The sequence below is a fragment of the Ctenopharyngodon idella genome, chromosome 14 (assembly GCF_019924925.1).
Source record: "Ctenopharyngodon idella isolate HZGC_01 chromosome 14, HZGC01, whole genome shotgun sequence".
Lineage (NCBI taxonomy): Eukaryota > Metazoa > Chordata > Actinopteri > Cypriniformes > Xenocyprididae > Ctenopharyngodon > Ctenopharyngodon idella.
Window position 1 is genome coordinate 5862952 of NC_067233.1, and position 25822 is coordinate 5888773.

The 25822-nt window shown below is 38.2% G+C and overlaps 1 protein-coding gene across 2 annotated transcripts; it reads left to right on the forward strand.

The window, feature by feature from the left end:
* stag2b (stromal antigen 2b) lies at positions 1-25604 on the forward strand. 2 transcript variants are annotated; one of them, XM_051918454.1, is made up of 34 exons: positions 1-207; positions 8239-8371; positions 8457-8535; positions 8980-9123; positions 9307-9403; positions 11294-11370; positions 11480-11684; positions 11780-11931; positions 13381-13454; positions 13594-13717; positions 13845-13943; positions 14163-14242; positions 15061-15168; positions 15308-15419; positions 15682-15799; positions 15882-15985; positions 16092-16184; positions 16274-16363; positions 16465-16668; positions 17242-17312; positions 17429-17516; positions 18097-18177; positions 18270-18362; positions 18439-18613; positions 18958-19097; positions 19187-19288; positions 19374-19522; positions 19617-19745; positions 19857-20062; positions 21166-21394; positions 21543-21656; positions 21758-21884; positions 23247-23324; positions 23601-25604. In XM_051918454.1, the coding sequence occupies exons 2-34, from the start codon at positions 8328-8330 to the stop codon at positions 23622-23624; spliced, it is 3810 nt and encodes a 1269-aa protein (XP_051774414.1). In that variant the 5' UTR covers positions 1-207; positions 8239-8327; the 3' UTR covers positions 23625-25604. The 2 variants fall into 2 exon arrangements, with proteins under 2 accessions (XP_051774414.1, XP_051774413.1); XM_051918453.1 differs by having other exon boundaries at positions 23247-25604.
* Positions 25605-25822: the final 218 nt, after the last annotated feature.

The window sequence follows — 25822 nt, forward strand, 5'->3', positions numbered from 1 at the left end:
CTCTACACCAGCAGTTTCTCTCTGAGTGATCGGAACAACAAACCGAACGGAGCAAGCGGGGTAAGAGCGTGTCCAAAACCGCCTCTGACCGCCACTTTCAAACTACATCCATGAAATAGCCGCGAATGCGCACTTTAAAGCCTCTGGAGTCCATCTAGCCCTTCAAGAAGTCCATATAAACAACCCGGAATCGACCCTGACGATCGGGTAAGTGGTAAAATGGCGGAGAGATTTATAGAAATTAGTGGCTTTAGGGTTATTTGGATGATGTGTTAGCCGCGCTAGCCTGATAAGCGAGGGACAGGATCCGAAACGAGCCGCCGTGCTTCCGTTGTCGTATTTAATTAATAAAAACCACCTCGCATGGCTCCTTGGGAATTTAAACAAGCGTACTATGTTTCGCGAATGAATATATTGTATGTATTGTGTGGCCTTTCATTGGTAAACAGTTAGCTAGCGGGCTAACCTTACCCTGCACAGTCAGGAACACAAATTGAGAGGCAAGATGGAGGACGAGGACGCGATGTTTTCCCCCTCTTTCCGAGATGGAAAAGCTGATGTCGCACCTATTATGCTAATTTTATCACACTGTCAATATTAAACACACTCGCTGCCCATTTTTACGCGTTTTATGTACGCGTGTGGTAGATGCGCGTGCATAATGACTGGAAACGAGCGGAGCCAAAATGGAGAATCCCGAAAACAGCTGTGCTGGATCGACTTCAAGATGGAGATTTTTCCCCTTCTGATCGTATTTTCAGTCGTTCTGTCAAATTATTGTGCGATTTCGCGACTGTAGCCTGCATTTGCGCTAACAAGTTCGTCGTTTAACGTTGATAATTGTGCGTTGTGCGTAAAACACAGCGAGTAATGAAGTAATATCGTGTTGAGGAGGAGTTTGCGAGCGTCCGCCTGATCTCAGCAGTCAGCACTCAACTTCACATACTAGCTCCATACATTAGTAGATCACATTATTTCTCACTTCTGTAAACCAGTAGGTCGTGCCCCAAAACGGGTCTCAGTTTTGTTTTGATATTGTGTACAATACTAGATAAAATCTGTAATAGTGCTTATGTGCGACAGCTAAATAAATTTGCTGATCAACTTTTAAAAGGGGGGAAAAGACACTTCCCATATCTTTTGTTGTTGACGTCAGAGGCCGTGTGTCCAATCAAACTTTACGGTATTTTGGCGCAAATTCATCTGTCACTTGGTAAAATGGCTAATACTAATACACTATATGCTGTATGTGTTAAGACGAGTAAGAAAACTGACATCATCATATGCATTATTTGCATACTGCAGGATATATACCTTCCAGTGTTTGATTTTAAGGATGTTTTGTTAGATTGGCTTGGTGTCCAGTGTGAAAGCCAGTTGTTTTAGATGATGTACATGCTCGGTGTATGATAAAAAGGAAGTCTAGACTTCCTTAAAGAATATTTACACAGCTGATCCGTCCACATATTGCTAGCGCACAGGAGCCGGAAAGCATGGGATGAAATAATGGTGCAGTATTAGTTTTGGGCTATGCTGTCACTGTCATCCGTGTGTGTAAAAGTCACAATGGCTGTGGATGGGAACGTGATTTGGCGCCACTTTTCCTTCGAACGCATTGTCGATGATGATGCTATCGCTTTCGAATTCCCGCCTTCTCCCCGATCATTCTGTAACGTAACATTAAGGTTTATTGCGTCAGTGCACCCCGCATATATGCTGCTTATTGTTACTTGCTGGGTATTACATAACTTATCTCACGTTCTCGGCACACGCTTTGCCCTGCATTTGGTACAGAGAGGAACATCTTATTGGCCACTTTTGTAATAATGTGTTCGGTTATTTTAAGCTTATTTAATTCGCACACATTGGAGTACTGAAAGCCACACCTCTTTATAATGCACGTATATAGCCGAAATCATATCATAATGACCTTATAATACTTGTTACAAAACAGAGCATTTATTCAGGGTATTAGTAGAACTATATTAAACAAACAAAAATGATCCGTTTGAAATAATGGGCAGTGTCTGAATGCGTCATTTTTACAGCGGTGAGCCGGGTTCCTTCTCTCTCTGTTCATGTTTACGTCCACAAATGTTACTGCCGAGCTCTGATTGGATGCGGTGAAAAGGAGGACGGACGTGTTATTTCCTTATATGGGTACAGAGGTAGACATGAAGCTCCGGCTCTCGGAGATGTTTCCTGGAAACGGTGGGAATCTGTAGAGCCAATCAGCAAGCAGCGCGATATGACAGACTCGGCGAGACACGCCCACTTGTTTTCATACTGAACCGCGGGCATATTCAGCGCACAGCTCAGAACAGCCTGGATCACTTTCATGGCTCTGTAATTCTTGACACTTTTTCTATTGTTTTGGTTTTCTAGTACCTATTTTTCCTCAAATTATTTTTCATTTAGTGTTATTCCACGTATTATTTCAACAGTGTTGTCTGAGGAATTGAATGTTTCTATTCAGATTGCCATCTACTCTTCACACAAGAGGTGTGTCTCTAAAGAAATACTTTTTTTTTTTAACTATGAAATTCAGTTAGGGGTAAACTTTCATGTTTTTTTTTTTTTCTTTTTTTGTCCTCTGAGCAAGGAGAAATGAGAGGTGTAACTTATACTCCTAACTATATTTTAGGATATCTGCTACCAGATGTTAAAGAAAATTAAAGAAATCATCCTTTTTGGCAACTTCATTAAATATTATTAAAGGTTATTATATTCAGAATATTTAGATGCAGCAAACAAATAAAGTGCAAGTCGGGTTCTGGAAGTAAAAACTAAATTAACTTTCTCCATAAATTATTTTTTAACAATAACTTAAAAACCTTTTAAAGACAACCTTACTGTGATCTACGAGGTTGTTAAGCGATGGTATTTGCTTAAGTTGAAGATGTCAGACTGCATTATTTCAACTTAGTTTTAAAATAATCATGTTTGACTTTGGAATTCGTGTTGAAAAACTACATTACCCATGATTCTGTAAAAGAAAATTCCACCGATCAGAGCATTGAAACAAGCAAAATGCTCCAAAAAATCTAGTTAGCTCCGCCCACTCTCCTGAAGCACCGTAAATGACGTAATTGTAATTTTTAAAGAAAAGTATTAATGTCTTCATGCTATGCAAAGGATTAGGTAGGCTAGCTGTTTATTTTGAAAAAACCCTCCAAAGAATTGATTTTACTGAACATAAGAACTAGTGTAAACGTCACAATAAAAGTACATGGAATAAACAAGTAATAAGATCCTAGTTGATGAGTGATGATCTTTTAGCGCTGTTTCAGTTGTGTGCTCCTATTCTATGACGCACGGTAAATCAAGACCTGTCAATCTGAGCAATCAAACGAAACCAAGCGTGCTCTAACTGTAAAACAGTGTCCGGTTGGTCTCTACACATCGTCCCTACCCACCATACCCGAGATACAGTTTCCATTGGTTGAACTTTCAAATGATATTGGAAAACACTGCGTCATGATTGCGACGCCACGATCAGATCCCGGAAGTCTGCTTTAGCCAAGCAGCATGTCATGTCGCTCAGTGGTCTATGCAGTAGGGTTGTCAAAAGTACCGATTTGGTACCAAGTCGGTACTGAAATTTTAAAATGTGACGCTTTGAGCACTGTTGAGCGGATTCGCAAACGCCTCTGATTGGCCATTGTGTTCATGCGCTTATCAGATATGTCTGTGATTGGCTACAATTATCAACACTTCAAAAACATGTTGTAAATAGACATCTTTGACGCTCTTCACCGAGCGCTTACACAGATACACACGGGAGCGTTTGAAAGCAGGCCTGCTTTCAAATGCTCCTGCTTTCGAAACGCTTTCAAATTCAAACACTTCCGTGTGCTGATAATTTTTGCCAATCACAGACATACATGTTGAGCGTGTGAACACAAAGGCCAATCGGAGGTGTTTACGAATTCACTCAACAGTGCTCAAAGCATCACATTTTTAAAATTTCAGTACCAAAGTCAGTACTTTTGACAACAATACTATGCAGTGTTGTGTTGTTTGGGCTTATTCGAGAGACCACCTGTTCTAAATAAAGATATGCAATCTACTGTGGTTTACTAATGTTTAGTGAAGTTACAAGCCAAAATGTGGTGCAAAAGCATCGTGTTTACTATTTACACGTGTGTCGTCGGTGCTTTTTCATACAAATACTTGGTATAGTTTGGTCTTTAACTGGAACAATTATGCTTTTTGTATTCTGCTAGTTGAGACCTTTCAACGATACTTGACACAAGTCTGTCTGTTATGTGCTATATTTTTACAGATCACATTTTCATGTAAAGCAGTTATTTTTTCACGTTATGAAAATAGAGCACTTCTAATATGTCAGAAATTTTAAAAGCACTTGTTAAGTGATGGTCATATTCCCTATATTCACTGTAAAGCTAAGCTTTAAAACACCTATTTCGTGTTAAGCAAGTGGTTAAGTAACATGATAACTTGGTAGCACCCCTGCTTTGGATTTAAGAGGTTAAGGTTGACGATTAAATTATTAATTTAAAAAACAATCGATTATGGAAATTAATGTAAATTGACATTACAATTACGGAACCAATGCCGCTGAAAAAGTGGGTGGGAACTGTTGCGCTCTATTTAATAGAATTCATATTAGTATTTCCTTCAGTTAGAGGTAAAACTTGTTGTCACTATTAGCTGACCCTAACTCGGCATACCCTGAAGCACACAATCCACATCTCCAATTTTGGGAAAAATTCTTTATTTAATAATTCATGCCTAGTCTGTAGTGAGATAATTTGTACACTTTTTCTTTTGACATGGAAAAAATCTGTTTTTAGCCTGATTAAAATTATCAGTTCTCGTGCACTTCTCAAGGGAAGGCAGATGGATATTTCAAAATATATATTCACACGACCAAAATGAAGCAGAATTAAATATTAAGGGGGATAGCACTCTTTCAAGAGATTTAGCTTTTATCAGAGAAATGCTTTGTCCATGAAGGAATTTATGCTTTCTTTAAGGTTCAATGTAAAGTTGGAATGTGTACGGCATCTCCTGTCCCAGCTTAACAAGGAAATTACAAGTTGTATGTAGGTTTGATTGCCATGGAAGTTAATAAGGTGCAGTGGCTTTGAAACATCTCAACCCAAGGTGTGAGTTTAGGGCGTGACTGTTTGTTTGAGCAGTGACGGATAAACAGGAGTGTACAGGAAATGCTCATTCTGCGCTGATGATTTTTGATCATTGAAATGATCTCATGACTCTTTCTCTAATACCGTCTGTGTTTGACTAATAGCAAATCTTGTTCTTGACTGTGATGTAAACTAAAGGCTGTTGGTTATTTACAAGTGTGCCATTCAGTAGGTCCCGGCCCAACATCCTGTTTCAGGAGGAAACAGCCATTTCATGAAGACTTTTAAGGATAATTATGGCAGTCATTAATTTAGTGAGCATTAAATTGCGTATGGCTTATTACAGTGTGGTGTTGTGTACATGAACAGGTGGTTTTGACTTCAAGCATGTTTCATTACAGAGCTGTGATCCATTCCTGGGCCGATTATGTCACATTGCTCTGATGTCTCTCTCCTCTGCTGTAGAAGTTAAAGGGCTTGTCATTTTATGTAAAGAATAACTGACTATTCTGTTGTAACCAGCCAGTTTTGGAGTCCATTGACTTCCATTGTATGGACAAAAAAACACTAAGACATTTTGAGAAATATCTTCTTTTATTTCCCACAGAATTAAGAGTCATACAGGTTCGTTGAAACAGCATGGGAGAGTAAATGATGACAGATTTTTCATTTTTCACTGTAACATCATTGTCAGAAAAGGTTTCGTGCATCATGTGCTGGTCTGAATCCCTCTTGTGTAGAAAATATGGTCTATAGCTTTGTTTTAGTGAAAGTGTGCTTTTAAAAATCATAAACTTAAGATATGAAGATGTTACACTGAAGTTGTGAAGTTGAAAAAATAACTATGAAAGGGAAAATTTCTGCTTTACTATTACTATTGTTATTGTTATTATTTAGATGGTGCTATTTCTATTTAAAGAGGTGCAGTGGCCTGCCCTGCCGCTTTCACTGAAGGTTCCTTTACACTGACTGAAAGAGTCTGTCTGAGTGATCAGCTCAGGAGTCACATATGGTGCCATATTGCCCCCTTGTGGCTACAATATAACTGCATTTATTCTGCCTAGCTGTAGTGACAGACTGTTTGAAGTTGTAGACATTGTAAAACTGTAATTGTTATGAGTGATTTTGGAGCGGTTTTAATTTTAGTAGTCCACATGCACTGCTGCACTGAACCATTTATGATTATGTTAGTTTCATAGTTTTTGGATAAGGATGAGCATGAATATTCAGAAGTGACAGCAAGGATTCACTATTATTATTCACGATTATGAAAACACAGTGTGCCTCATTCAGGAAACACAAGCAGAACTCATTTTGTTTGTAAAGCCGCTCTGATGTTAAATTGTCAGATTCATGAAGGTGATTGTAATTTGTTAGTTGTTATGAATTTTTTACACCTGCTCCCTACCATGTGTAAATGGTGCATATAATATCTGAACGTTTTGTGTTCTTTTAGGCAAACTGATGACTGCATTTTGATAATACTACAAGTTTGTTTGCCCATATAGGTAATCTTTAACTATTTAGGTTGAATGTACTTTGCATGCTGCTTGTATTAGAGTGGCTCGAAGAAGCGGCCTCAACTCAAGCTCTGAAGAGTTGAAAAATGTTCAACTGTGGGTAAAACTCAGCGCTCGTTACTTCACTTTTTACCCAGTCGTCCAATCACAGTGGAGGAGGGGTGGGACAAATAGCTGATCAACCAAACGTAACATCCTACTTATATGCACACGACTGTATAACAGTAAACAAGTTAATCTTGTTGGTACTGTTGCATTTTAATATTCAGTAATTGCTGATAAAACAAACTATCTGAAAAATCAGGTACTAGTAACATGTTACTTCCACAGATATTCTGTTTCATAGCAACCAAAGCATTTCAGCTGGAAAAAAAAACGCTGCTCCTCCAAAGCGCTCTCAAGCGCCCCCAGCTGGGCATTTTCAGAAGAGTGCCTACCGGGCATTTTCAGATGGCTAAAAACACTTTGGTGGACCCTTTTAATTGAATATATTTTTTTTGGCATATGGCCAATTAGTCTCTTTTGCATTTATACAATATACTGGAACCAAACAGGAGAAGGAAGTCTAGAAAATTCCACCGTTCCTGGACACATAATTTATGTGGTTGTGACTCATGGGCGGGGTTTATGCTAATTATGAATGAGCATTCAAGTGCACCCTATTTACAAATTATTGGAATTCATTAACATACACATGTTTAACCATTAAATCTGATTTTTGTGAATCAGAAGGATAGTTTTTGGGAAGGCCTGTTTTACACACGAAACCGCAAATTACTCTGACTTGTATTTTTACGAAAGTTTCATAAATGAGGCCCAATAATTACATGGCTTGACCAATCACAATTCAGTAACAACTATACACAAGTGTGACAGTGTTTTAATTTTGTAAATGTGATTGGTTACCACTTCATTTTTGATGAGACCTTGCAAACTGATTCGTCAGACAGGAGTTTGTTAAAACTGGTCACACTGTGGGCCTGTTTACACCTGGTCACTTCATACATTTTCTCTGATCGGATAGCTATCCGATTGCAAAAAGACCAGATCTAAAAGCCCTCCTAAATGCAAATCAAACTGAAAGTAAATCGCAGATGCTCAAAACACAGTTATCTTCATTAAAAGTAATGAGACTAAATGATCTTGCCAGTGCTGTTGCTGCACTCTCTCCTATTGTGGTTTTTGATTTAGCTGATGATCAATAAAATGCAGCTCATATTCGTTGCTTTCGGTGATGTGAACTCCATGAAATCTGCATATAGTGCGGGAATTGAAGATCGGATTTATGTCCGTTTTGCAGAGACACATTTATGTGGCCAAGTCTAAATGGAATCATTTTGATAAATCAGATGGCTATCCGATCAGAGAAAACGCATGAAGTGACCATTAAAATGTGACTCCTGTGGTTGAAAACAACAAAAACTGAGATGCAATGCATTGGCCACTGATGCGCATAGACCAACAATTAAAAAATGAATTCAAAAGCAGTCAGTTGATTTATAATATTGAGCAAGGATTCATAGATTACAGATATAGGTGTGCTTGTTTTTAAACACATAAGGACACAAGACCTTACTATTGTTTTTCTCCCATTTTGTGTGTTTTAGGTTTATGAGACAAAAGTACCTGCTGTTGCCCTTTGTGTATAAAGACAAAGCCCTTGACAAGTTGAAGTGGACCAGAAGATGTTAAAGAAATGATAGCCGCACCGGAATTACAAACAGAGTTTCATTACCCTCAGTGAGTACAGAAACACACAGTAATTTATGCATGCACTCACACATTCTCCCTCACTCTGATGACATTGATCTGTTTGTGTGAATAGGGACACTGACACCCGATTCTCATCAGACACTGATTTCGATGATCCTGATGGGAGGAATGTCTTCACTGGGAAGGGCAAGGTATATGTGGACTCTGACATTTTTGATTATTGAGAGTCTTTACAAGATTTCACAAGGTTCCTTTAAATGGCCTTTTACCCCTTTTCCACTGAAATGGTTCTGGAGCTAATAATTGGCCAGGGATCGTGAACTTTTCCTAACTTAAGATTCTGACTTGAACTGAATGATGACTTAACCATGTTTCTATGTAACTGGCCAGTAAACAAATGGCTTTATTTTTTACCTTAACTGAAATAATTGAATTAAGCATCTTTATACAAACACTGGCTGTTTGTAATATATCAGTCGAATTATTTAAATGCATAAAATTCTTAGCAAACAATTGGCACATGATATTTGCAACTTAGGAAGTGTATTTGCTGTGGATGTCATCCAGACCTCTAGCCGCTGTGAAGAGTTTGATCCAGTTCTTTACTGTTGACCTGTAATGTCACTCTGCTTCAGGCGAAGAAAGGAAAGAAGGGCCCTGGAGAGAAGGGGAAAGGAGCGGGGAAAGGAGCTGGACGCATGAACGGTCACCACCAGGAAAACGGCATGGAAAATGTCATGCTTTTTGAAGTGGTCAGGCTAGGGAAGAGTGCCATGCAGGTCAGTGAGCATATTACCGGATTTTACACTGCCCTCTGTCACGCTCTGGCATTCACATCTTAAATTCCCTCATGTGGGTTTGTGGCTTCTGGAGTGTTGGCAGGAGAATATGCAGACAGATGTACCACTGTGTAGTCGAGCAGATTTTGACCTTTGTGAGATTTCTGCTCTCCTTTTTTGCAGTCGGTCGTCGATGACTGGATCGAGTCCTATAAACATGACAGAGACGTCGCACTTCTAGACTTGATCAATTTCTTCATCCAGTGCTCTGGCTGCAAAGGTTTGAATGTCATTCCTCATGTGATCTGGTTTGAGCTCAGAGATGGTAAATGTTGTGTGACAGACAGAATCAGGGATAGTTCACCCAAAATGAAGATTATGTCTTCATTTACTGACCCTCATTTTGTTCTGACCTGCATTACTTTTTTCATGGAACAGAAAAATGAAGAATGTTCACACTGCTCTCTTCCATATAATGAAAGTGAATGGGCACAGGAGTTATTAAAGGGTTAGTTCACCCAAAAATGAAAATTCTGTCATTAATTACTCACCCTCATGTCGTTCCACACTCGTAAGACCTTCACTCATCTTCAGAACACAAATTAAGATATTTTTGATGAAATCCGAGAGGCATATGACTCGTCCATAGACAGCAATTTAACCACCACTTTCAAGGTCCAGAAAGGTACTAAAGACATTGTTAAAACCGTCAACGTGACTCCAGTGGTTCAACCTTAATGTTATGAAGCGACGAGAATACTTTTTGTGCGCAAAAACAAAACAAAAATAATGACTTTATTCAACAATATCTTCTTTTCTGTGTCATTCTCATATGTTGTTTATGTCCAGCGCTTCCAGGTTTTACGTCAGAACGCTGAACAGCTTTGGCCAATACTGAGCCGGCGTTCGGATGTAAACATGGAAGCCTTCGATGTGCTTACTGCGGGGAAGAGAAGAGATTGTTGAATAAAGTCATTATTTTTGCGCACAAAAAGTATTCTCGTTGCTTCATAAAATTAAGGTTGAACCACTGCAGTCACATCGACTGTTTTAACAACGTCTTTAGTACCTTTCTGGACCTTGAAAGTGTCGATTAAATTGCTGTCTATGGAGTCATATACTTCTCAGATTACATCAAAAATATCTTAATTTGTGTTGTGAAGATGAACGAAGGTCTTACAGGTTTGGAACGACATGAGGGTGAGTAATTAATGACAGAATTTTCATTTTTCGGTGAACTCAAAACTCCAATGTGGACATAAACCATCACAAAAGCAGTGCTATATTCCAAGCTGTATGGTAGCTTTGTATTGAGAAAAGGTCATTAAGACCTAGGTCATTAAAGTCCCTGTGAATCGGAAGTTGCAAATGACTATTCTCTAGTATTGTGACATATTACTGGAAGTAACTTTTCAGATTTTGATTAAAGATTACCACAACAAACTATTTTTTTCTGTGTATTAACTTGCACGGATTAATTATTCACCACAAGACTAGTAATATGCGCTAACCAAGTAAATAGAGTCAATTTTGATTTCATGACGACTTTAATAACCTGTCATTGTCATTGACATTTTTGTTTGACAGTTATGGGCAGTTCATATAAAGGACAATATCTATAACAATAACTACAACTATAAAGTTTTAATAATCGTTCTAATACTATGAGAATAGGGAAGTCCACACCACAACTATTTCAGAATGATATTTTGATGAACAATAAAAAGATTGACATCCTATTAGAATCATTTAAAGCAGCAGACAACAAAACTGCAGCATGCACTTGGAGTGGTTAGCATTATAGTTATTTTTATAGTTATTCTTAGTGTAAACAGCCTTAAGTTTCATTATATGGAAAATAAAAGAATGGACATTCTGCTAAATATAAGAAAGTAATTTTACTTTTAGCGATACATTTTAGTACATTTGTCTTTGTTAAAAAAAAAAAAAAAAAATACACAGACAACCAGTAACTATTTTTTTCTAAGGCGTTTTTAAAAAGGCTACTTAAATGTCCTAATTGAACTAAGGCCTAATCCTGGCTTAATATAAGCCCAGTCTGTGAAACCAGGCCTTTAAGTCCTGACCTGAGCTAAGTATAAACTTAAGCTCATATCAATTTTGTTTTATAATGTTATAACTTTTTCAAAAATACCAAACTTTTGTGCAGGTGTTGTCACTGGTGAGATGTTCCGCAACATGCAAAACTCTGAGATTATCAGAAAGATGACAGAAGAGTTTGATGAGGTAAACTTCACTCTCCAACCCTGAACATGACTCTCCTCACCCACTACATACTATGTTTTATGAATTATTTTGTGCCCACACTAACCAGTGAGAGTTGATGTTATCGCAGGACAGCGGCGATTACCCGCTCACAATGGCCGGGCCGCAGTGGAAGAAGTTCAAGTCTAGTTTCTGTGAGTTTATCGGCGTGTTGGTGCGGCAATGTCAATACAGCATCATCTATGACGAATACATGATGGACACGGTCATCTCATTGCTCACCGGCCTCTCAGACTCTCAAGTCCGCGCCTTCAGACACACCAGCACACTGGCAGGTCAGTATCTCTGCTACTCTGCTACAGTATCTCTGCTGCTTTTTGATTGGGCCAAATAAGTATCAAGATGCTATGTTGTTGTTTTTTCCCCAAAGCTATGAAGCTGATGACAGCCCTCGTGAATGTAGCACTGAACCTCAGCATCAACATGGACAACACTCAGCGGCAATATGAAGCAGAGAGGAACAAGATGATTGGCAAGAGGGCCAATGACAGACTAGAGCTTCTGCTTCAGAAACGCAAGGAGGTGAGTGTCCTCTGGACCCGGGATGGAGATGTTGCACGCATCTAAATAATTCAGCATGTTGTCATTGTCTTAGAGCAACCATAAAAGCTGAAAGTGAAAGGGGCAGAGTGAATAAATGAAGCTTTCAGAGGCACAGGAGATTTCTTCACTCTTCCCTGTGGAGACTCACTTCCCTTTGCGTGAGGCTGCCAGGTCACTGTGGTGTTTGCTGCTTTCCTTCCCAACACCTACGCCTCTATTGGCCAACAGCCACAAAAACACACGACCAACCAAACATTCATCACATTTCATCTGTACTCTTTCTCTCTACATTAAAGCTGAGTAAACATGGATAAATTAATTAAAAAAGGATCCTATTCTAATGAGAACTCTGTGTTATTGTGGGTTGTCAGGTTAACCACAACGCTCTCACTCTGTCAGCACCCGTGGGGTTAGAACTCGGCTGAATGGCCATGAGTATGAAAGCTGTATTTAACTGGTGCTGTAAATGAACTAGGTTATGTAATAACAGACCCTGCTGTTATGCCATCTGCATTTGTAAGTTTGAGGTTTTATTGATGTCTTGATAGTATTGAGTGTATCCACGTGGACACACACATAACATGAGTTGTAGTTTAAAGGAATATTCTGGGTTAAGCTCTGTTGACAGCATCTGTGGCATGCTGTTGATTTATATATGTTCAGAAAAACACTTAAAGGTGAAGTCATTAAAGAGCAAGCATACATCAATCACCTCATAGGTTGTAATTTTTTGTATGAATTGAAATTGATTTCTGTAGTAACAGATAGCATGTCCTTCAGCAGTGGTTCTCAGCCTTTTTGACTGCTTTTTTTTCCAAAACTTTTTTTAATTTTTAATTAAGTTTTAAGAGCTGAATTTCTTTGTTTTTCTAGGATCCATTCCACTTTTTTTTTTTTTTTTTAACTAATCATTGGATAAGGGCTTTTATTTTTTATTTTATTTATTTATTTATTTTGTATTTTTTCTGCCCAATGTCTTTCAGAGATCGGCATAACTAGAAAAAAAATCTTTATAAAAATGTCTAGAAATAACACTTTCAAAATTTGTCTACCTCATATATCCAGGATTTTCAAGACTGTGGGTTCGTAAAAATGTAAATTAAAATAAGAAATTCACTTTTAGTTTTTTTGTCTTATTTATAAATAATATAATTCCATACTAGGGCTGCACAAAAAACATAATTGTCGATTATTCCCATGTAATTGTGATTTATTAATTACGATGATCGCAATTTACATTGAATGATTGTTTAAGCAACTGCATGCCATTTATTTATTTATTTATTTATTTATTTATATATATATATATATATATATATATATATATATATATATTATACACACACACAAACCTTTGACTAGTAATGCATGTTACTGTCATGCACTGACTGCAGCAATGATTGAATAATTCACTTTTTTTCTTTACAGTTACAAGAAAATCAAGATGAAATTGAAAACATGATGAATGCCATTTTCAAGGGTGTCTTTGTTCACCGATATCGGTATGCACACTCATAAACTTCGATTTTCTACCAGCACATACTGTCATCATCAATTACCACTCAAGTGATTACTCAATAATACTCTGATGTGTTCCCGTGGGTGTCTGTGGGCTTAAGTACTTCTGTTGTTCCTCCTCAGTGATGCGATAGCAGAGATCCGGGCAATCTGCATCGAGGAGATTGGTGTGTGGATGAAAATGTACAGTGATGCATTTCTTAATGACAGCTATCTTAAGTATGTGGGCTGGACCATGCACGACAAGGTGAGAATTCAACCATTTTTCCTTTCTTTTTTCTTTAATCCCTAAATATAGTGTCAGATGGAGTTAGTCACGACAAATTCCTGGAATTGGAACAAAATTGTAACTCTCTTCCCCCTCTCTCTCTCAGCAAGGTGAGGTGCGTCTGAAGTGTCTCACAGCTCTGCAGGGGCTGTACTATAACCGCGAGCTCAACGCCAAACTGGAACTCTTCACCAGCCGCTTCAAGGTGAGAGAACCATCTGGGGAAGCTTCATCCAAGCCCATCCAAAATAGAGCAAACACAGAAATGAGTCATCAAAAATACTCCCCTGTGAAATTAAGAGTTTAATTAAATGATTTTTATGTATCTTTTCAATATTTTAAAATAAAGTGATGTGCTTTTTCACTGTCGAGTGTTCGAAGTCAGTATGATTGTGTATGATGGTTATCTGTCTGTCTCCATCAGGACCGCATTGTATCTATGACGCTGGACAAGGAGTACGACGTTGCAGTGCAAGCAATAAAACTGCTCACGCTGGTGTTACAGTACGTGTAAAACCCAGAATACACTTTATACACTTTATAATACTACTATATCAGTTTCTTTTGATATGAGTTGGTGATTTGAATTAGGATTAGTGGTTTAGGGTTACAAAATATTGTCAAAACATCTTTGTTTTTTGAAAGAAATTAATTCTCAAAAGTTACAGTAAAGACATTTATATATTTATATGATACAAAAGATTTCTATTTTAAAGAAATGCTGTTCTTTTGAGCTTTTAATTCATCAATGAGTCTTGAAAAAAATGTTAGCACAACTGTTTTCAACACTGATAATTAAAAAGGAAATTAGCAAATTAGCATATTAGAATGAATTCTGAAGGATCATGTGACACTGAAGACTGGAGTAATGATACTGTAATGATACTGGAGTAATAAATTACGTTTTAAAATATACTAATTTATTAAAATATATCAAAATAGAAAACTTGTTTTAAATTGTAATAATAATTCACAGTATTACTTTTTCTTTTGATCAAATAAATGCAGCCTTGGTTAGCATATGTGACTACTTTCAAAAACATTTAAAAAAATCTTACCAACCCTAAACCTTTGATTGGTAGTGTAGTGTAATTTACAAACAAATGACACTTATGACGTAGTTCTTTTAATTAATTGCTCAAAAAGACGATATAACCCATGAGTTATCGGCTCGATTCAGTCAAATTATTCACTGAATAATCTCACTGAATCTGAGTTATTGAATAAATACTTGACTGATCTCCTGAAATACTATAGGCAGAACTAGCTGTGAGAATCAGTATGACAGGATGCTCATATGCTATTGTTGTTTGGTATTGCAGTAGCAGTGATGAGGTTCTGACTGCAGAAGACTGTGAGAGTGTGTACCACCTAGTGTATTCAGCCCACCGCCCTGTCGCTGTGGCAGCAGGAGAGTTCCTCTTTAAAAAGTGAGTTTTACTTGTGGTTCTTCTTATCTTCTTTTCTTTGACCTGCTGAAAGACAAAACTATATCTAGAGACATGAATGAATAGACGGGGTAGTTAGGCAGTATTAGATTGAGGTAAACATTTTCATCTTTGTTTGCAGACTGTTCAGTCATCGAGACCCTGAAGATGACAGCATGCCCAAGAGACGAGGCAGACAGAGTGTGAACGCCAACCTCATCAAAACCACTGTCTTTTTCTTCCTGGAGAGTGAGGTGAGGTTACATCAACAACAACATTGCAAATGATGTGACATTAAATCAAGTCAGTTCAGTATGCATGTTAAAGGGTGCAATTTCTGTGCGAATAATGTCACCAAACAGAATTGCAAAAACAAGTTTCTCAAACACATCACCTCTATACATGTTGAGTTTGTTTTCTTCCATTCTAGACAATTTAAGTGAAATACAATTCAGTAACGAAGCATGATAGTCTCTATTATGAGTCTAATATGTCTAATATGTTTTTGATCCTCAGCTTCACGAGCATGCAGCCTACCTAGTGGACAGTATGTGGGACTGTGCAGCAGAGATCCTGAAGGACTGGGATTGCATGATCAGCCTGCTGCTGGATGAGCCACTGCCTGGAGAGGAAGGTATGACTCAGTGACACACCACCTGAAAGTTTACTTGCTCCAAAGGGAGTAAGAGATTAATTACCTTTTGTGTGTTTTCCAGCTCTGACGGACAGACAGGAGACAGCTCTTATAGAGATCATGCTGTGCACCATCCGTCAGGCTGCAGAGTGCCATCCTCCTGTGGGCAGAGGCACGGGCAAGAGGGTAAGACCTGATGCCACACGCATCGACCAGCCCTTGATGACAGATCCATGCTTTCACACGTTACCTGTTACACGCTGTTCTCAATTCTCACTTGATCTGCTTTCAGGTTCTGACAGCGAAGGAGAAGAAGACTCAGCTTGATGACCGGACGAGAATGACAGAGCTCTTCGCTATAGCACTGCCAGCTTTACTTGCAAAGGTTAAAGTCCATTAAAAGTCAAAGGCAACATGAAATGTTATTTAAAGAGCGCTGAAACTGATATATATATATTTTTTTCTTTCATACAGTACTCTGTAGATGCAGAGAAAGTGACAAATCTGCTGCAGCTGCCCCAGTTTTTTGATCTGGAGATCTACACCACAGGGCGTTTGGAAAAGGTCTGAACCACATGTTGTTTAAACTGAATAAATGCACAATGATTGTTGACAATAGACTGATTGTGTAGCATGTGAATGAAAGCCGTTTTTCCCCCTCGCAGCACCTGGATTCATTGTTAAGACAAATCAGAGAGATTGTGGAGAAGCACACAGACACAGATGTGCTTGAGGCTTGCTCCAAAACTTATCACTCCCTGTGCAACGAGGAGTTCACAATCTTTAACCGGGTGGATATTGCCCGTAGCCAGCTCTTGGATGAGCAAGTGGACAAGTTCAACAAGCTTTTGGAGGACTTCCTGCAGGAGGTGAGGACAGCGGGAGGCTCAGGGTGGCGATTCAGGAGCACTTTGATGTTGTTCTGTGTTTGCATAGGAACAAAAGTTTGGAAAGAGTATTGTATTTGTGCTCTGCTTGTGTTGTCTGTTTTTTCTGGAGGCCTCTTTGGGGATGGTCTGGCCTCCATTTCCAATGTGACAAGTTAATTAATGAGGTGCACTAGTTTATTAAGATTTTTCTCCCCCTAATTGTTAATATTTTTAGCAGTTGTGCTCTGTGGTGTAGTATGTGTTGCATCTCAAAATGTCTGAGTAATAGTTAGTAAAATCTATATAATTGGTTGATTTTACTCACCAGTGGTAGAGTTAGAGGACTTCATCTTTTGTGAGCATCCCTAAGAAATGCATCTGATCAGGGTTTGGTGCACGTGATGGAAAATAGCCTTCTGGGCTTCCTTAAGACAGAGCATTGAACTAGCCTGACTAGTCAGTTATGGAAAAAGTAATTTTACACATCCCCAGTACTCAGTACAAACAATTTTCCTCTGAAGCAGAAGCTCAGAAAGTTGTTGTCGTCTCATTAGCATCTTGTTTCCTTCACAGGGTGAAGACCCAGATGAAGACGATGCCTACCAAGTTCTGTCCACACTGAAGAGGATCACAGCTTTCCACAAGTAAGGCTTTCCTGTATCATCATATAGTGTTTGTCTTTAACAGATGATCACTTTATGGGCAAAGGCTGTCATTTATCTACTTTTCTAAACCCCTTTCATCCCTATGTATGTTTTAGTGCTCATGATCTCTCAAAATGGGACCTCTTCACCAGCAACTACAAGTTATTGAACACTGGTATTGAAAATGGAGACATGCCTGAGCAGGTACGTTTTAAGACAGCATGTCGGGTGTATGTTAAAATAGTGCCTGACTGGGCTAGACTTAACACTTTTTTGTAATTGTGACTATAACTTATATATAGTGCTGGGTAGATTACTTACAAATTGTAGTCAGTTACTGATTCCAAATTACATGACAAAAATTGTAGTTAGTAATCTAGATTACTCTTTTTAGGTAATGTATTCTGATTACTTTTTGATTACTTTTTAGATTACTTTTAACCTAAATCGTTTATCACATTGATTTGAATAAGGATAATCTGGTACCATATTGATATATTTTCTTTCTCTTTGTATTTTTATATTCCATTCTTTGTTATTAACATGAAGTGCATTAAATATTTAATTACGTCAGGGGTTCCCTTGAAACAAAGACATAGAATCAATGAATTCTGAATAATTCACTGTGATGTTATTTCTTATTTAAAACTTTATCTCACAATAACCGCTTTTTATTTTAAATAAATAAATGTGCTCCCATAGAAATAACACCTTGAATTCATTTGAAACTTTGCTTTTGCCTCTTGATTGTTGGGTAACGTTACGGTCTCTTTGGACTTCTTAGATTGTCATTCACGCACTGCAGTGCACACATTACGTCATTCTCTGGAGCTTAGCGAAGGTCTCTGAGGGCACTTCTAAAAAGGTAGCTCCCATTCATATGATCTGTATGCATTCATTCTTCTCGCTTGTTTACTGTGGTTTGTTGGATGTCAACAATGCATTTGGTCTCTGTAGGAGGACATGTTGACTCTGAGGAAGCAGATGAGGGCGTTTTGTCTAATGTGCCAGCGTTACCTAACCAGCGTCAACACCGCCGTCAAAGAGCAGGTCCGTATCAAACGTCACAACAATTATCCCTCATGTCACAACCAGGCTGTACCTTGACTGTAATGTTCTCCCTCAGGCCTTCACCATCCTCTGTGACCTGCTGCTGATCTTCAGCCATCAGATCATCTCAGGGGGGAGGGAAGCTCTCGAGCCCCTAGTATACACATCCGAAGCGTCCTTGCAGTCTGAGCTTCTCAATTTCATCCTGGACCATGTCTTCATTGACCAGGATGAAGACAGCAACAGCACAGGTCTATCACTGCTAATAGCGTAACGACTTTAACAGGCTTTGCTGAATGGATTTAGAGCCCCTGGCTGTTGAATGCTAACACTAAGACAACACAAAGGAAATTGACTTTTGAAGCGTTTAATTGATTTAGAGATTAGAGACTCTAGCAACACTTAATCCTGCTGTGGACTGAGCTTTAGCTGAAGTAGACTGACTAGTTTAAAAGGAGAGTTGTTTAGACAAATCAACTGGAGTCAGGTTTCAAAGTGACCACTAGAGGGCAGCAGTTTTCTTTGTTTTTCAAGCTGCTCATAGTCACATTCATGAGCATTATTTGAAAGTCTGTCTTCCTTTATTTTCAATCAGATGGGCAGCAGGATGATGAAGCAGGAAAAATCGAAGCTTTGCACAAGAGGCGGAATCTGCTGGCCGCATACTGCAAACTCATTATCTACAATGTAGTTGAGATGAACACTGGTGCAGATATTTTTAAGCAGTACATGAGGGTGAGTCTTTTCGTTCTTAAATATGCATTTTCATTTCATTAATATTCTTTAATGTTCACTAAACAATTTTTTTTCTGTTTTCTGTCTAGTATTACAATGACTATGGTGATATCATCAAGGAAACTATGAGCAAGACGAGACAGATTGACAAAATCCAGTGTGCAAAGACACTCATTCTGAGCTTACAGCAGGTCAGTGGCAATGTTTTGTATCTTCCATCAAACCAGGTTTTGTTTTGCCGGTTGTTCATGTTTTTTTTCTTTCTGCTTTGTGCAGCTCTTCAACGAGATGCTGTCAGATCTGGGACCCAGCTTTGACCGTTCATCCTCATCTTTCTGTGGCATTAAAGAGCTCGCTCGGCGCTTCTCTTTGACTTTTGGTCTAGATCAGCTCAAGACTAGAGAGGCAATCGCCATGTTACACAAGTAAGATTCCATTCTGTTCCTCTTGGGTGAAAAAAAAACTTTGTGTGTGGAGTTAAGTCACATGTTTACACCCCATGTTGCTCTTTGTCTAAAGGGACGGTATTGAGTTTGCCTTCAAAGAGCCCAATCCTCAGGGTGAGGGACATCCTCCCCTCAACCTGGCTTTTCTGGACATTCTCAGCGAGTTCTCATCCAAACTCATGCGTCAGGACAAGCGGACTGTGTAAGCAACCGTTTATTGACCTCAGCATATGTGTAGTTGTGTAATGGGACTGTGTGGAGCATTCATTAGCTGTTGGATCTAATGTTGGTCCTTTCTTTCGTTTTCCCAAAGGCACATGTATTTGGAGCGCTTCATGACATTTCAGATGGCCCTGCAGAGAGAAGACTGCTGGCTGCCGCTCATCTCTTACAGAAACTCACTGCAGGCGGGGGGTGATGATGACACAATGTCTGTGGTCAGTGGCATCAGTAGCCGAGGCTCCTCCGTCAGGAGTAAAAAAGCTAAGCCTGCCACCGGCAAGAGGAAATTACCAGAAGGTAAAACAGTTTGAATTCAAGAATTCAGACAAATAATGTATTTAATGTGTAAGGTATAATGTACATCCAGCTGGTTGTTATCGCAGAATAAACCCCAACAGGATTTGCATCAGCCTGAAGGGGTTTATTCCGTGATGACAACCCGCTGGATGTACATTACCCTGCTTATTACACAGCCACTTGCTACATAAGTAAATAATTAGACATGAAATATTGATCTTGAGTCGAAATATTTTATTAGCTCTTTAAACGCAAAGCTTCTGCAGAGAAAGCAGTTGCTAGCTAGTGGCAAGTAAGGGATAGGGTACAGTCATACCATTTATTACATGATATTTCACCACATAAATAATAATGGGGATAAGAGATATGAGATGAAAGTGTTTTAAAATTGTACCTGTTTGTTATCTTATAATCCATTACAGTGTTCGTAAAATGGCAGCAGCTGCATTTGTATGAAACGAGAGAGCGAGTCCGCAATACCGGATGACATGATTAAATAATTGTAAACAAAATATTGATTTGAGTTTTAATATTTTATTAGCTCACCAAATGTAAAACTTCCACAAGGAAAAAACGTTCCTAGCAAGTGTAAAGCGCTGACACAGGATGTGCCTATGTTATCGGTTGTTATCGGGGGATAACATACCGCTGGATGGTGCGATTGACCAATCAGAATCAAGTATTCCACAGAGACTTAATAACATGCACTGATGGATCATGCACTATAACACCATTGACATTTTTAAGGAAGTAAATCATGTCAGTTTTAATTTATGGTGACTGTCCAATTTATGGTCTGCATGGATTGAAAACTAACTCTATGAAAATGTCAGACTTATGGTGATGAATGCAGGACTTCTCCAACAATTGAGTCCACTTTAACCCATCCCTGCAAGCTCATGTTCATCTACTTCCATTTTTGAGTACACATCTCAACATCCAAACAATAACCAATGAACAGAAACAAGTCCCCGCCCTACATTTTATTTTATTTTTTCTATAATCCATTACACACTGATCTATGTAACAATGCAGAAGAAAAGAACCTTTTGCTACTTTCGTTTCATCACAACTTTAATGATTGTCCTGCTGTCTGTGTGCAGAGGAGAGCAGCAGCAGCAGCGAGGTGTGGATGAGCCGTGAGCAGAGCATGCAGACGCCCGTAATGATGCCGTCACCCCACCTCACCTCCACCGTCATGAGAGAACCCAAACGCCTGCGTCCTGAGGACAGTTACATGGGGGTGTACACCATGACCCCCGATCAGCAACAGCAGCACACACACCCTCAGACCCCTCAGCCACAGCACCACCAAACACCCATGGACTACAAGTAAGAGCATTGATACTCAAGCATAATGAGTTTCTCTTGTCTGTGGATGTGTCATGACACTCTCATTACAGCTAATTTCAGTGTGCTGCTTAGCATCTTAGTTTGGGACTGAAGGGATGTAGTGAGGTGTGATGATATTGTTTTACAGCACACAAGTCACCTGGATGCTAGCACAGAGACAGCAGCAAGAGGAGGTGGCAAGACAGCAGCAGGAGAGAGCTATGAACTACGCCAAATTAAGGAGCAACCTTCAGCATGCCATGTAAGAGAAATCACTCTCAATGTAACTTTACACTGCATTTTACACTGCCATTTAAATGCACACAAAAAAACATGGTGTCATTGGTTTGCAAATGCTTGCAGTCGTCGAGGAACAGGCCTAATGGAGGATGATGAAGAACCCATTGTGGAAGATGTGATGATGTCATCAGAAGGCCGGATTGAGGATCTCAATGAAGGCATGGACTTTGACACCATGGATATTGATCTGGTAATAAGCTTACGCTAATTCCAGTTTTTGTCTAAATTATAACATAATGTTTGGGGTCAATAAGAAGTCAAAGCAGTAATATTATTAAATATTATTACTCTTTAAAATTGGGCTGCACTGTATATCGTTTCAGGATCGATATCGCAGTGTGTGCATCCACAATAGTCACATCGCAGGATGTGTGATGTGAAGTATAGGGATTGTAGTCGATTTGTGATCCGTACGGGTCAGCTGCGGCCCGGTTCGGAACGCATGTGATTTGCGGATTAATTGCAAAGTTTAACCATCATAGAGTGAAAGTTTATCATTTGCATTTGTTTTTAAGTCCTGTCATTTTTAACATCAAGCGCAAGAAGACTGTAACTCGTGCACACACAGAGCCGTGCAGACAGCACGTGAGCACCGAATTCAGTTCTCTTTCTCTTCTTTTTGAGCTTGATTGGACACATGCATGCAAAATTAAGTCAAAATGCCCATTTCGGTGAGTCTCCTCGTGTAAACAGTCAGTTATGTGAGAATAAAATGGATGCGTGGATATGTATCGCAGAAAAACAAAATAAAGCAATGTCAGTTTTTTTTTTCAGCATTGAGCAGCTCTAATTTAAAATAACTGTAAATTTATATAACTGTTATATTTTAATATATTTTAAGATGTAATTTATTCCTGTGATATCAAAGCTGAATTGTCAGCAGTCATTACTGCAGTCTGTCACATGATCCTTCAGAAATCACAGGGTTTCTGTGGATCTTATAAAAGTCTTAATTCACCCTTTTACAAGGCCTTAAAAATGTCTTAAATCAAGAGCAGAAAGTCTGAAACTCATAAAGTGCCATTAAATGTTGCATGTGCTGCATAAAATAAATTTTTTCCTCGGTATTTTTTTCCCATACCAATATCTGAACATCCTAAAATCAAAATACATTTACTTTAGATGCAAAATATGAAGTCCTGTTTTTGAACTTAAGTTTTTGCTTAAAATAAGAATAAATATCAATGTCAGTGTCAACGAGGTATAAAAACTAGTTTTTCCTTTGAATTAAGTGGATTTTTAAACTAAGCCCATATGCAGATGTTTTTTTGTTTTTTCTCCCTGAAAACAAGACATCTTATGTCATTTTGTTTCTCCATGAAATGTCTTGATTTAATAATCTTTAGGCATTTTTGGAGTATTGTTCCATTCAGATTATTCCTTAAATTTTCTTTATTTGGTCTTAAAAGGTCTTCAAAAAGAAACACTGAATCATTCATATCATACATTTAATACATATTAAATAACTATTAATGTCACAATTTCTAACTAAATAAATACCACTTGTTTTTACACATCTTATCCTTATTGTCTGCTCTTTCGTATCTTGCAGCCCCCATCGAAGAATCGACGAGAGCGATCGGAACTGAAGCCCGACTTTTTCGACCCTGCCTCCATCATGGATGAGTCTGTAAGAAGCACTCATTTCCTGGGTTATGATGCTTTTCAGCGGTAATGGGGGACTCGTTCACTCCGACACTAAGGACGTGAAAGAGAGATCACCACTAGATGGCACTAGCAGGAGTGATTTCAGATAGTTTGAATTGCCCTTGTGCAAAAAGACAGAGAGGGGGAGAGCATCTCACTATTATAAATACTAATCAGACCCATCTGGACTGGTGATTGAATGAAACGTTTGTTTGGTAACTCTAAACACTGAACTGAATTTGAACATTTTCTCTTGTAGGTCCTGGGAGTGCCCATGTTTTAAGATTATAATTGGAGGAGTGTGAAGAGAAGAGACATTTTGTGTGAATTCACATTGATTCTCTAAAGAGAATTAAATTCAATGGAGTGATTGGCATCCAAATCAGCTTGTACCATTGACACTTACTAAAACACAGAAAGGATTAAGGAGCAATTCAAAGTCTTTGCAATCATTGTGTGGGCTTTCCCTGATCATGCGAAACCGCGACAGTAGATACTGAACGCCATGGAATCTCGGACTGTCCTTAGCCATACATGAGTATATGAGAGAGAGATATATATATATAAATATATATATATATATAAAAATATTTCACAGTTGAACGTCATCATGTTTAAAGAAACATATGTGAGATCTCTTAGAGTTGTGGTATTTCTTGAAGCCAGGGGTGAATGCATCTTTTTTAACTTAAAGACAACTTTGTTATGTATAGCCCTTTTGTAATAGTGAGTAATCTGGTGTAAAGTAGTAATTTATAAGCAGGTTTTTGCTCATCATAGTGAGTATTGATATATTTTATTCTTCTTATCTAATATGTGAAATGGAGAAAAACCTCCAGGTCTTTTTATCTAGAATTTAGTTTCCTTTTATTCCACCCTCAGAAATCATGACATAACATGAAATGCTCTGAGCTGATTTACTGCCTTTGGTGCATGTGTGAAGTCAGCGACATGATCAGTGATTGGTGTATGTTAAATACCTCAACCATTCAGTGGCCCTGTTGCTCTCTTTGCACCAACAAAACTGTTTTTATGTGCCAACTGCTCTAGTAAATCAGGCACTTAGACTGTGCAGATGCGCAGAAAGAACTGTAATTCTTCCGCAGAGTCACAAGGCTTATCCAAAGATCAGATCCGCTCGCGCGTCCCTCTAAAATCTAAGATCAAGCTAAGAAGAGGAAATCTCTCCAGTAGTGCCATTGTGTTGTCTCTAATAAAACAGAACTTAGTGTAGTATGTCTGGTGGAGATTTTCTTCTCCCTGATTAGAGCTATGTAGACATCTACATTTAAATAAAATTATATATAAATATATAAATTGGTGCTGATTTTATAATTGTGCTTTTTTCTTATTTTTAAAACTCCAACTTAGAGTTAAAAGGTTTTGAAATGTATAAGAACATGTCTAAACATGAAAGTGTGTAGCCATGCAGCAAGTAAAGTTTTGAGATGTTTTATTTTTTTTCCTTCTTTTTGTGTGTGTTTGTTTTTTTGGGGAATTTTTTTTTTTTTTTCCAGTCTTAAGATGTTTTTTTTTTTTTTTTTAGGTTTCACCTTTTTCCTAATTGTAAATTAGTTTGGTTGCAATTCATGGACAGAACTATTTTATTCAGCTCCAAGTTTGTTTTTCCCAATATGAAATATTCAAAGTGTAACATAATAACATCCTATGAGATCCTAAATGTTACAGCATTGCATTCGGCAGCTCTACAAAGCTTAACTAATACATTAATACATGAACTTATATTGCAGACATGTGCATTTTGTCTGGGGTATACTTTTTAATCATTCCATGCCTTGGCCTTAAAACGTCCTTGTTTTAAAAAGGAAAAGAAGGTGGTTGTCAAACATAAATCTTCCATGTTGAAACTTTTATGTGAGGTACATTGGATTCCTTTCGTATCAGAAAAGGATCAGTGCATTTCTGAAATGGCATGAGTGTAATTATTTAAAAGAAGGTGTGCAGACAGATTTTGAATTTATGAAAGTAAATGCCCTTCGGCTTAAACTGTCTTCTGTTCCTCACCACTACATTCATTGAACTGCTGAATAGATTGTGTAAATATACATACATTTAAACGTAAAGCTTAATTTTCTAGTGCTTTTTTCTGTTAACATTTAAGACATATTATTATCACTTTTCCCTGTTCAGAGATATAAACTCATACATAACCGTTTCCCTGTCCTCTGTTATCCACTGTAATGTTTCTGATTTGTATCTGTCTGGAGACAGTAAGTTTTTGAATAAAAGTAAACAAATCTTTCTCGTGTGTTTGTGTGATTTTACATTATTCAGATGCTTTTATTCGGTCACTTAAAAATGAGGAAAGTCACAAGCAAATATGCTGTTTGTAACAATATATTTTATAATTCATTTTGTATGTACTCGGTACTTTTATGTTAAGAAAAAAGCCCAGTGTTCACATGAGACACTTACAAAAGTTGATCATTGCATCTATGAATACTTACCAAAGTTACTACA